Source organism: Aplysia californica, unplaced genomic scaffold (genome assembly GCF_000002075.1).
Source record: "Aplysia californica isolate F4 #8 unplaced genomic scaffold, AplCal3.0 scaffold00142, whole genome shotgun sequence".
NCBI lineage: Eukaryota > Metazoa > Mollusca > Gastropoda > Aplysiida > Aplysiidae > Aplysia > Aplysia californica.
In genome coordinates this window covers 839,484-852,999 of record NW_004797412.1, presented here as the reverse complement: position 1 = coordinate 852,999, position 13,516 = coordinate 839,484, and the positions used below count along the sequence as shown (strand labels likewise).

General features: G+C 39.3%; 1 protein-coding gene across 2 annotated transcripts in view; it reads right to left on the bottom strand.

Annotated features, from left to right (window-relative positions):
* Positions 1-307: 307 nt before the first annotated feature.
* LOC101847650 (serine/threonine-protein kinase A-Raf) overlaps positions 308-13,516 on the bottom strand; it is a 24,222-nt gene continuing 11,013 nt past the window's right edge. For both annotated transcript variants that reach the window (XM_005096929.3, XM_005096930.3), the window contains 8 exons: positions 11,752-11,891; positions 10,973-11,169; positions 9,378-9,554; positions 8,162-8,208; positions 7,468-7,598; positions 5,882-6,013; positions 4,150-4,284; positions 308-2,946 (listed from right to left, as the gene is read on the bottom strand). In XM_005096929.3, the coding sequence (XP_005096986.2) occupies positions 2,764-2,946; positions 4,150-4,284; positions 5,882-6,013; positions 7,468-7,598; positions 8,162-8,208; positions 9,378-9,554; positions 10,973-11,169; positions 11,752-11,891 (1,142 nt within the window). In that variant the 3' untranslated portion in view covers positions 308-2,763. The remainder of the gene's footprint in view (positions 2,947-4,149; positions 4,285-5,881; positions 6,014-7,467; positions 7,599-8,161; positions 8,209-9,377; positions 9,555-10,972; positions 11,170-11,751; positions 11,892-13,516) is intronic.

Genomic DNA, 13,516 nt, shown 5'->3' with positions numbered 1-13,516 from the left:
AGGTAAGATTAGCGAGAAAATTGCTACGAAAGTCGAGTTATTTCCTTAGCTAAAGAGTCTGTGAAAACTGAAAATTGACATCTTTTATGCCTTTAATCAACCTATTTCAGTCAAATCCACATAGAAATGTGTTTTTCAAAGCGCCAAAAAACAAAAATTTGATAAAAATGTCCAAACCAGCTGAAAAATGACGTTTTCTTGACTTTCATTATTTTGACGAACGCCTGATTTCACCACTCTGCCTCACACATTGTACCGTTTGTTAACAGAGAAATTTCACCACAAACCTAATTATAGAATAAGAACAATCTAGTGGATTCACTTTATTCAGCACTGTCTATAATTAATCATAGTCCCTATGACACAGCTAGAGAAAAAGTGCACGAGTCCTCATTATTCCAAACCCATTTTTTGATCAATTTCACCAAAACCACCTCTCATGCTCACTTATGTTAGTTCTCAGGTCATCAAATACTGACCTAGATATATATAAATCCTAGTGCTAGAAGTATATATAATATACAGCCTGAACCTTTTTCATAGAAAAGGAAAAAACAAATATCTTTTCACCCAGTGAATCAGGAGGACTTGGACTTGTAATCTTTCAAAAAGAAAAGTAAATGGTTGTATCAAAACACACATATGTTTGACTGTAAAACCTTTTCAAACTACTAAAATGAAATTGGTGTTAAGGTAAGCATAAAAAAAGGATTTTTTTTTCATAAACCAAACTTGAGAAAAATGTTCTAAAAATACTTAAATTAACTAACCACAGCCATTTTGATCACAGACCTACAAACAAATCTACAGTTAGTAAAACAAAAACAACGACTGCGGCTACAGATGGTGGCAAATGCCGTGAGAGGTGTCCCGCGAGGCTTCTGTTCTGACCAGACACCCTCGTTGGGCCGCGGGCAGGGACACACTCATTTATGTGCCTTAGTCTACAGAGCCAAAAGATTATCCTTTGTAGTCCAGGGAAAAAAACAAACTTTCAGACCCCAACTCAGATTTGACCCTTGACACTTACAGTACCGCAGGCTCATAGAGTGAAAAACCCTCAAGTACAGCACCAGTTTAAAACGCTAATGCATAGATAGAATTATTTTTAATTTAAAAAACCTTGGCAGCCCAAGAAACACGTTTTAAAAATTCATAGAGGTTCATCAACCATTCGGCTATAATATAGAGTGACTTCCTTTAGTACTCAGTTCAGTGCAGTGTGTCCATTCATTGTGTAATTATGTTTAGTGTGCCTGGTTGCGTTGATGACTAAAGTCGCCAGCGGTAGTGAGCACATTCTATGGCATGACAGTGCTGTAAGTGTTAAAACTCGCACAAGTCGAACATATCTGGACCTTAGATATATTCAAATGGACCAAGCCAGAAGGTCTCAAGCATATATGAGTCGTATATATGTCTTTTAAGTTAGCTCTTCTAACTGCTCTCTGGATTTTGAAAACATGCCAACTTGAGTCATTCTGCTTTCACTTTCACATTTAATCATTGAACTCGGATCACGAAAGTAACTCTCCTCTGACAGAAATCAATATTTATTCAGGACAGATTCCCTGCGAGAAGTCGGTACACACACTGACCTTTTTAAGACCATCCACCTGACATAAAAGTTCATTTTTATCCAGGGTGCTACCTCTACAATTAAGGGAAATACAGAAAAATGCGTACCCAGCAAATGTGCGTGTGCAATCATGGACAAACTCAAGGAGAAAAATAGCAACGATAATTCCTTTCTTGTATGGGGCCCTAGGTCTGGTGTTTTGGAATTTGAAAATAATGAGGTTTGACTGCATTTGATTTTTCACAAAATTCATATTTACTCCTTTTCATGTCTACCAAAAATCTGTGATAAGCCGTGCCTGAGTAATGCCAGATACTTGATGCCACACATCCACGGTGCAGCATGTAAACCCTGCAGGAATAGAGAGCGTGAAAAGACAACTGGTGGTGAAGCACCAGGGGCGCAAGTGACAGTACGCTGCTAGCTAATATCAGTCCAAGAGTAGAGGTGAAAATATACTGCTTGCTAACATTGGTTTGTCATCTTCACATATTCAGTGTCACATGTACCCATTATTCTAAGAGATCAAGATCTCGGTGCGATTAGGAAAAACAACAACCCAAAAACAACATGACAATCAACAGACCCAGCCAAAACACCAAACAAAAATAAAACAACAAAACCTGGGCACACATTCAACTCCCTGTTACAAACAAAGCCAAATCAGTAGCAACATATTATTAAAAAAACAACGAAAAAACCCCTTTAAAAACCACCCCAATCTCATTGCGTCATTAAAGTAATTGATCTGTTGGTATCTGAGACACACAAGACATACATGCAGGCTGGCACACCATCGCAAACATCATTTGGATTCATCTCATGAACCTCTTCCCTGCATTCCTTATATCAGAGGGGGAGGAGGGGCCCACCACCTACTCCTGGAATCGCCCCGCCCCGCCCTGACCACGTGTGAGCATAGCTCAAAACAACCCTCGGTGAGAGATCATCCATCAACAGCCACTACTGCAGCACTCAATGCCCGCATGCATTCCATAAGTCAACGGCCAGCCTCCACCCTGCCCCCAACTCCAGGCTCGCTCTGCTGCTCCATCCAGCCGTGGCCCTTCCCCTTGCTCCTCTCCTCCACTCGCCTTCATTTGTCACCTGACAATGGGCAGCGGTCAGTGCAAATAGTCCAGGGCGCTGAAGTATGACGGGTTAGCAACGGACTGCTCAAAGTGTCAGATGTTCCCCCCGGAGAACAGAAACTTTGTGTTGAACTGGCTGTTGATGGGGGTTTTGGGCGAGGCACACATGTACTTAAAGTCTAAGTCAAACGAGTCCGTCCGATGAATAGTGGGCTCCGATTTACTGCGCTTGATTTTGGGTATGGACATATACAGAGCTTCCAGTGAGGCCAGAATCTAGGGAAAGGATAAAAAAAAGAGGTATCAAATGAAGTAACCGCGGGGGTTACATTTATATAAATCCAACATTGTGAACAGAAAAACCTCTCTTCCCTCACTTTGAGAAGAAAAAAGATAGCTGAGGGATGCCACTCAACTTTTTTTTAAATAGTTGAAAATCCACGCACCACAGTCTCGCTAACATATGAATATCAATTTGATCCCGGCGGCCCGGCGAGAGTTTTTCCAACTTGCTGAGGTTAGCGCAAATCTTCCGCGGGTTTTTTCTCCGTTATTTGAACTTATGGCGAAGTCTTCTTTTTTCCGTTATTTGAACATTTGGCGCAAGCAGTGTGAGTGGGGTTGTTGTTCTTTTTTCAAGTATACGTTCTATCTCGATCTCAATAACGCAATAGCGGATCAGGACCAAAATACTGGAAAAAAGTGGAAAAGTGACATCCCTGATAGCTGCATTGAAAATGTGCAAGGCAAAATCCTATGAAAAACAGAAATAACATACGAAATTCATTACTACAAACTTCCAACAAAACATTTTTTCCTAAATATTCAATCATCACATTTGAAAGGACATTTTTAGAAATGAAATCTAAAATTCACTGTTAAACTTAACTTATACGAGGATGTTTTTTTTTTCAGTAAGAACATTCACGAGTCACAACATGGTGGAATCAGGCGCTCGTCAATTTCTGGGCATATAAAGTTATTTGTATCATGTCTCATCTTAAAGCTTGTTTATTTGTTTTGCTTTCGTTGAGAACATTACCCATCTATCTTGAACAGAAGTCGAGATATTTGCAATTGAAGGAGGTGGGGGTCGCCTGGTTTTAGAGGTCAAACTATCGAGAAAATGGCCGCCAACGTTTGGTAACTTCCAAAGCTTGAGAGTTCTTGGAATCTACAAATCTACTTTTTTGTGCCTTTGATCAAAGTTTTTCAGTAAATTCCAGACATGAATTTGTTTTTAAATGGACTTTAAAGGTGTTGAGTCAAAAAAAAAAAGAATTCTTTATTTAAATTGCCCAAATGGCCATAAAAATGCAGGTTTCCTTGATTTCAATATTTTGACGAGCACCTGATTTCACCACGATGCCTCAAATATTATCATTATGAGCTGTCGCGTTTTGTTTCCCTTTCCCCAACTTTCACAAGGAGCACATGAAGGTTTGAGATTACATAAGACACAAGGAAGGGAAGACCAACCTGAGGAAATAGCGGCCGCCCGTCTCTGTTCAAGTCCACACAGTCTTGCATGATTCTCTTCAGTTGTTTCGGAGTGTCTGAGCGACACCACGCCAGGTCAGGTCGCAGATAGCCTTTGCCCACCATGAAAAGAATCTGCAGGAAAAACAAAACAAAAACCCAAAGTATGAGCGTTTCACAAAACACTGAGCATCATCACAATAACAAAAAGCTTGAAACTGCAGAGGAAAAACAAACAATTGTTGTTGTTGGTGGTGATGTTATTGTTGTTGTTGTTGGTTGTGGTGGTGGTGGCGGTGTTGTTTCTGAGGTGGTGGTGGTGATGGTGGTGTTTCTGAGGTGGTGGTGGTGGTGTTGTTTCTGAGGTGGTGGTGGTGGCGGTGTTGTTTCTGAGGTGGTGGTGGTGGTGTTGTTTCTGAGGTGGTGGTGGTGGTGGTGTTGTTTCTGAGGTGGTGGTGGTGGCGGTGTTGTTTCTGAGGTGGTGGTGGTGGTGTTGTTTCTGAGGTGGTGGTGGTGGTGTTGTTTCTGAGGTGGTGGTGGTGGTGGTGTTGTTTCTGAGGTGGTGGTGGTGGTGTTGTTTCTGAGGTGGTGGTGGTGGTGGTGTTGTTTCTGAGGTGGTGGTGGTGTTGTTGTTTCTGAGGTGGTGGTGGTGTTGTTTCTGAGGTGGTGCTGGTGGCGTTGTTTCTGAGGTGGTGCTGGTGGTGTTTCTGGCACAAAATGTGCATGATTTTTTATTAGCACAAACACAATAGAGTACAACTTCTGTAAGTCATATTATAGTTTTAGTAAGGTTTTACGGCCCTCGCTACTGCATACGGTCATATGAGAGCCAAGGGGTGGATGTCAACAGAGAAGTCTAAACGGGGAATCAGGCTTACTTTGCTCACCTCTCTAGCCTCAACAGCACAAAGGTTGCTTCGACTATCAAGGCACCCCGGATATGGAAGTTCATAATAGAGTGACAAACATACATACCTTGTTTCAGTTTTAGTACGAGTTTTACGCCACTTGCAACACAATAAAGTCATATGAGTGCCGAAGATTAGAGGTGTTACAAAAGAGCAGCAAACACACTAAAAGGAGTAGGAGAGATAAGGAACTACAGATGTTTGACAGGATAGGAGCAAACCACACCAGAACACCCGCTAACAACCCACTAACATACCTTGTTTCAAAAGCAGACCACTAGATCCCAAGAGTGAACACAAGGCAGACTAATTTAGTTTTAGTAAGTGTTTTACGGCACTTGCAACACAATAAGGTCATATAAGTGCCGAAGATTAGAGGTGTTACAAGAGAGTAACAAACACAAAAAAGAAGGAGGGGAGATAAAGACGATAGATGTTTGGTAGGAAAAAAAAGAAGCAAACCACACCAGTGCACCAGTCAACTACCCACAGAACATAAGGCAGAGAGGAATAACACTCCATAAAAGACAAGAAACATACATAAAGCTTGGACAAACTTGTTTTATGTTTTAGTAGACGTTTTACGGCGCTCGCAACTGCATAAGGTCATATGAGCGCCAGAAGAATAGAGGTGTTACAAGACAGTAACAAAAATAAAAAAGAAGGAGGGGAGAAAAGGACGACAGATGTTTGATAGGAAAGAAGAAGCAAACCACATCAGAGCACCCGCCAACAACCCACTGGGACAGACTACTCCCAGAAGTTGGTCAAGAATCTACAGGTTCAAAACAAAGGTCTGCAACAAATGGACATCTTCTACGTACCTGATCTTTGTTATTGATATGGGCATACGGCAAAGAGCCAGTCATCAACTCAAACATCACTATACCAAAGGCATACACATCTGACTGGAATGTGTAGGGATTTTGCTCTTTCATTCTGATGACTTCTGGTGCCTGTGGATGGAACATGGAGAGAAAGACACTGTAACACTTCTTTCAGTTTAGTTTTAGTAAGAGTTTTACGGCACTTGCAACACAATAAGGTTATATAAGTGCTGAAGATTAGAGGTGTTACAAGAGAGTAACAAGCACAAAAAAGAAGGAGGAGAGATAAAGACGATACATGTTTGATAGAAAAGAAGGAGCAAACCACACGAGAGCACCCGCCAACCACCCACAACAAGTGTACAGTACTGCCATATATATATATATATATATATATATATATATATCCCACACAGCAGTTGTGACCACTGTGCTGGGTTTTAAAAAATGATACCATTTCACTGTATGAACTTTAAAAGTCCTCTAAAGAGTGTGTAATACACAGAACCTGAACAACCTTTTCTATTTTGTTTTTAATCACGGTCATCAATGCTTCTGACTGGGGGGGGGGGGGGGGGGGGGGGGGTAACTCTACAGATTTACAAGATTAAAACTTGTGTAGCACTGTTGACCAGTACATAGACACAACATTCATCTCATTTCAACTATTCACTCGAAAACACACTGACCTGGTTAAATGTATCAATATGAAGGGGGAAAAATTTTTGGTACGCCAAAAAAGTGGACTGTTGTTATAAACTAATACTGAATTTCATTTGAAAAAGTTAAAAGGCATTAAAACCTTTTAACTCTTTAAACCTTCAGTTTTTTGTACCTCTTCCTGGAGCTTTTTCTACAGTCACCTAAACCTGGTGCACTATCATAAGTCACTATGTCTCATTATAACCCTTAAAGTTTGCCTCCAACTTCTAAATGGCGGAAACAAATGCTTAGTCATTACTAAAAGACTTGGCTTGGGAATAGTTCCGAAAAACAAGCAAAAACTAGCTCCAAATAAAACGAAAATGTGGTCCCTTGTATCGGACGCTCCCAGCGTTCGATGGGGTTTAAAGAGTTAAGCCATACACTTTTGTAGAGAAAATAGCCCCTTACACTGTTGGCTGTCATCAGTCCTCTCTGGATACATTACAACAATGACGACACAGCGCCTCGTGTAATTTACAGCAAAAGATGTGTAACCTCTCTTCAAGATCTTCTTGAAAAGTTCCCCCCCCCCCCTCAAACCGATATCAAAATGACAGGAATCATTGAGATATTCTGCTCTTTTTTTCTTCTTCAGTGTTAGTAAAAGTTTTACGGCACTTGCAACACAATAAGGTCAAATAAGTGCAGAAGAATAGAAGTGTTACAAGAGAGTAACATACACAAAAAAGGAGGAGGATAGAAAAGGACGATAGACGTTTGATGGGAAAGAAGGAGCAAACCACACCAGAGCATCCGCCAACCACCCACCTAACTCTCAGCATGATGACTCCAGAGAATTTAAGCAACAAAAAAATATTAGAACAAAAAAAAAAGCAAAAAAAAAGAAAAAGAGTACAAAACAAAGCGACTTTTCTCACCATCCACAATATTGAGCCAGAAGGCTGTTGGAACATGTGGGAACCACTCCAGCGGGTCTTCACAGTAGCCAGGCCGAAGTCTCCAATCTTCACTGTCATATTTTCTGTGCACACCTCAGTCAAAAAGATATCTACGCCAAAGTTAAGGAAATACACTTTTCTTTTTCAAAAGCTATCATCATCCAGTTTTAGTTTTAATAAGAGTTTCACAGTACTTGCAACACAATAAGGTCATAAATAAGTGCTGAAGATTAGAGGTGTTACAAGAGAGTAACAAACACAAAAAAAGGAGGGGAGATAAAGACCATAGACGTTTGATAAGAAAGAAGAAGCAAAACCACACCAAAGCACACGCCAACCACAAACAATCATCTGAGTCTGCTATTAAAACTGTGTCATCGGTATGCCTGATGTTATTAATACTTTCGCCATTCACTTTGAGACCGTATCTAACCATTAAAAAAAAGATACATAAGTTTATATCTTATAAAAAGAAAAACAAAAAGGAATGGCGTTGAGTAACAATAAGACCAACAAAACAAGAACTTGACAACAACCTCTTCAAAATACATAACACTGACAGAAGAGATAAAAAACAAAGAGCATCAAGACAAATGACACACACATTATTCAGTCTTTTCACCTAAAAAAACCCAAAACTGTGGAGCTAAATGAACAAGACAAAAAAGGATACTGTTTGATTTTAAATCTCTGTGGATGATGGACTTGGCATGGAGATAGCTGCGGGGAAAATGAAAGAGTATAGATAAGTACACATTGTGTCACTGCTTTCACAAAGCAGTCACTTCACTAAAAACCTTCAGCACTCTTTAAAACACATTCGACACCCAAAAAGGTCTCACACATCAGGATGAGTGTGAGTGCAAATATTATTAATGATATCAAAATGACAAAGAGAAATGCGTAAGTTGAAAAGCACACTTAAAAAATGTGAACATACAGGATAAATAATGGGCAATGAGACAGAAGATCACTTGCCCAACAGAGGTGCTATAATCATGAAAGTACAATGAAACATACTGTATGGTCAGTGTTTCTTTTCCTTGTAATTTTTTTTACACATCCTGCATGTGATGATGGAAATGTATTCAATTACAACAACTATCACAGCAAAAGAACAAACTTGTCCTGAAAATGGAAATTAAATCATTTATTTTTTCAATAGAAACTTAAAAGCAAATAAAGTAAAATATTCAACTGCCATATAAACTATAACGCAACACTCTGCAGTCACACAGCCAGCAGTACAAAATATCCCCCCTGGTCACCCAGCCAGGAGAGTGATTGCAGCAGACTTCTTGGGCCTGGCACAGAACTGCGCCAGGTGACCGAAACAAATAATTTCTACCACTGGTGCATTACTGCGTCAAGTGGCTGCCGCAAAGAGTTAAAGCCCTGCATTAATCGTCCTTTTAGAGCCGGATCCGCGAATCATGATTTTATAGCGAAATTTTTTTTTTTCACCAGTCGAAAGCGTGTATCATGTGGTTCATTTCTGTATAAGTTTCATTGAGTTCCGCGCCTTAAAATCGCTATAAAAAGCTAATAACTATTTCACTTTGCTTCCAAATTAAGCTCATCTTGAGATGTGCGGAATGGATTTCAATATTGTTACAACTTGGATGACGCAACAAGAATAACAATGGACCGGACAGTAAAGCCAAGAATTCCTAAATCATGTATCATATGATACGCTTTTAGGGCGTGATCATTGTTACATACCTACATTAAACAGTTTTTTGTTCCTGAAAAATTCACAAAAACCTTGATATATGGAACTGGCTCTTCTTAGGACGATTTGAGTAATGCTTTTTGAGCTTTGTCTGCAATGTTCTAGTGCTGTGAATACTGCGCATGTATGTATGTCTGGTTGGGTGAAGAGTACTCACTCCATGCCCTGAGCGGTTTGCTTGGCGATCATGGTGAGCTGGTCCACGCGAAACTTGGTCTCCTGCACGTGCAGATGCTTGTAGAGACTGTGCCCGTCACACCACTGGGTCACAATGGCCAGGTGGGGTTTGGACACCAGGCCCATGAACAGGAGAATGTTCAGGTGCCGAGTTTTTCTGAAAGTACACAAAACAACGCAGTTGTAAAAAAAATATAGTCTTAGTTTTGGTAAGAGTTTTACGGCACTCACAACACAATAAGGTCATATAAGTGCCAAAGATTAGAGGTGTTACTAGAGAGTAACAAACACAAAAAAGAAGGAGGGGAGATAGAGACGATAGACTTTTTTTAATAGCAAAGAAGGAACAAACCACACCAGAACACCAGCTAACCACCCACTTAAAAAATCTAAAGTAGCCAAAACCTCCCCAGTGTATACACAATGCTTATTTTCAAAGCAGAGCATTTGGCCCAGTAGAACAGAAAAAGGAGGAGACGAGAAGATCAGACAAAATAAGGACACCTTGGAAACATCACACTAGTACATTATTCAACACATAACAAGGCAGATTTTGAGAACATGTATCTTTTGTATCATTTTCGCAAGGTCCTCGTCTTCTTCAAAGTCATTGTTATCTCACACATTGCATAACAAATTAAAGGACACTTGTTTGTTTTAAAAAAATCATATACAACTTCCGGTGATTTGTTGCAGAACTGGGTCATGAAAATTGATGACGTAACGCCCTGATCTGCTCCTGAAAACATTTTTTTATTTCTATACCATTGTGACGATCTGAATAAATTAGAAATGTAAGCTGGGAAAATTACCACAGGTTGACGATTGACATGTGGATAACACTTTGCCGTCACATCTCGCGGATCGGCGATGTTTACCACCCAGTTTCTTTGGATTTTCCCCAAAATGCCTTTGCCTTAGATGGCAAAAAGTTTTTACTATATGAGCCTTGTGATGGCAAAGTGTTAAAGGCATATTACTCAACGTAAAAATGATTGATGAAAGTGTTAAACTTCTAAATTTGTCAATCTCTATCGGAGCAGTCATACTTCAAAAGGAACATGCAAAAGGCCTTTACTGTTTGGACAAATCAGAACAGTAAGGTAGGGCAGTCCTGTGTTTGGGATAATAATTGAAGACTACAGGGGAAAAACGACGGTAGTCACAAACTGGAAATTGTGAGGGTGCAAATTTTAAAAAGCTTGTGGACTCATAACTTCGTATTTGTTTGACTTGTTTATTGTAAAGTTTTGAAGAATGGGAAATCTAACAACAATAATCACTACCGTTGTTTTTACCCTGTAGTCTTCAATTGTAAAAAAAAATTAATCAATATGCAACAGTTCTTTATTTTCAATTTTGTAAGGTACGAGGACTTTTCATGTTAAAAGTTCAAATTTTTAAATGGTGCACTCTATCCAGTAGGCCTACAAGAAACTAAATTTCACACAAATCTTTTTTTCCCGTTAATGCGCTAAAACTAGGATCCGATGCCAATGTACTATTATCATTTTCGTTGCCATTTTGTTCTCAGCTGAGCCCACATTTGACTGATGAAACCAAAAGAATGTTTACCTGAGTACTCCAACTTCATTCTTGAAGGCTTGCATCTGAGCATCCGTGGGATCAGTCACGTTCAATTTCTTCACAGCGACAGGTCCATGCCAGTGAGCTTTGAACACAGTTCCAAAAGACCCTGAACCAATTTGTCTGTCGTACATGATTTCTGAGTTGGGAATTTCCCAATCTTCATTTGAATCTCGGCGAGCTCTCTGTGGACATTTAAAAAGTCAACCCTTTAGTGTTTTCTCATAATTTGCTTCACATTTAGAAAATCATCCAATAAACTTAAATCATAAAATAAGCCTACAGTTTGAAGTAGTCGACTTATCTCTTAACACATTAACCCTATCCGAACGTCATGTTTTACTATCGTATCCATACGACGTGGGGAACTCTGTGCCATCACTTTCCAAAGAGGAAATTTCATTAATCCGATATGTACGCTTTGCATAGCAGTCTGTCAAAATGATTTTTTAAGGATATACTTAAAGTTTCAAAGAGATCTTCACACTAGAAGTATTCTAAAAAGTGAAGAATACAACCCCGGGGGTACAACATGACCCCAGGCGTACGGATAGGGTTAAACAACGCCAGCCAGCGTGACAAAATGAGTCATTTTCTACTTTCATAAAGTGGTAGGAAATAACAAAAGTATGCAAAGCTAAAGAGAAAAACAAAACGAAACAAAAACAACCACCACCACCCCCCCCCCCCCAAAAAAAAACCAAACAACAAACAACAAACAAAAAGCAACTAAATGTTCAGGGGAAAAGTATACCGCTTGCACTTACAGATCTCTTTGCAGGATCTGTGTCCACAGACTTCGCTCTAGGTCGGACTTTAGTAGCACTTGTGGGGGATGACTGAGCACTTTTTGTTGGACTTCCACTGGGACTTTGGGAGGGAAGGGTGAGGGTGTGGCATTGTTGACCTGGAGAAAAAATTTTTAATTAAAAAAAATAAATAAATAAAAAAACATATATATACACACACACACACACATGTTCTCACATTAAATTTTCAACAAGATTTTATGCAGAGATTGGTGGTACGCAATGGAAAAGAGATATCACGCCTGTCTTTCAACAGATGGTGACTTCAGTATAATGTAAACACATTACCCCAAAATGAGCAGTGTACTAAAAAATAACATACAGTAAAAAACAATATTCATGCCTCGAGGACAACAGGCTACACACTTTACATAAACCTTAAAATAGGATTCTCCCAGTATTTTCCCTAAACTAATGGAAACAAGTAGCACACTCATGTGTTTGTACTTTGAAGTATGTACGCATGCACTGTGGCGAGAATTCAATTTTTTTAAAACATAAATCAGAGATGTATACTAAAATATTTTTTGGAGTTTAGGCAGCTGTTAATCTGTAATTTTGTTTCTGCCGTCAAGCATGAGAATGGCTATGACACACTAGTATTGTTCATTCATGGCACATTGCCAAATGAGGAGAAAACCTGTGCACTACAGAATTAATGACCCCAACTTGTGGTTTTACTTTACAAGTTCACCAATCTATATTAAGAATTCTGTGCGCAGAAAAAAATATTTAATTTAGTAGCATTTAAAAACCTGTAGTCTATTCTCTTAAACTTTTAATTTTAATTTTATTTGACAAATTGTGACTTCTTGCAAGGAAAAATAAGAATATACCGTACACGTAACTTCAGGATTTTATGCGCTCGATACAACAGATACCTGCAGCTCTAATAGTTTTGAAGTACTAAACATGTGTGAAAATTTAGCCCCCCCCCAAGAAAATGTGGCAAAAGATTTTAAATGAAAACGTTCATCTAAATGACTCACATGGGGAAAAAGAAATTTTTAAAAAATCGTCAGTCTGATATGTTCTATGAGAATTGGCCACTTGAAAATACTATTGCTTCATTGTGAAGTCTATGAGACTTCTTGTTTTATTTGACGAGTTCTATCCAATTATTATGATGATGTCTTCATTTCATTTTCTTCATATTTGTCTTTATTCAAATTGAGCCTCATTCAATTTAAATTATTGAAATTGAGAGTTGAGACACTTTTGACAAAAAAGATAATCTACATTCTTGCATTAGAAAAGACACTACACATGACCTTCCAAAGTCCCCTCACAGAAAACAAATTTTGATATTCAACAAGAGCCAGGGCTAGAAATAAACTGAAAATAAACATTTAATTTGAAATTTCACTTTGAGCACACGAACTAACACACAATCCAGCTGTTCTACTCAAGTTGTAGAAAGCCAAAAACTTCAAGAACATGCTGCTCAAGAGTTACAGGAGACACTAAGCAGGAAATCACACAATCAGTATCAGTTAGTGGAGTACCATTTCAAGCACAAAAACAACATAAACTTCTTCATGTCAAGATTTGGACAGAGGGAACCCCATGCTAGCACCTCATGCTTTGCGTATCAGCGTGGCACCGCCCTCACTGACAACTTGAATGCCACAACAAACACCCCCCTCCCCCACCTTTATCAGCAACATAGCGCTTCCTTGTGGACCTGGTTAACCCGTTCACTGCCCAGCCCGAGACTGTCTCG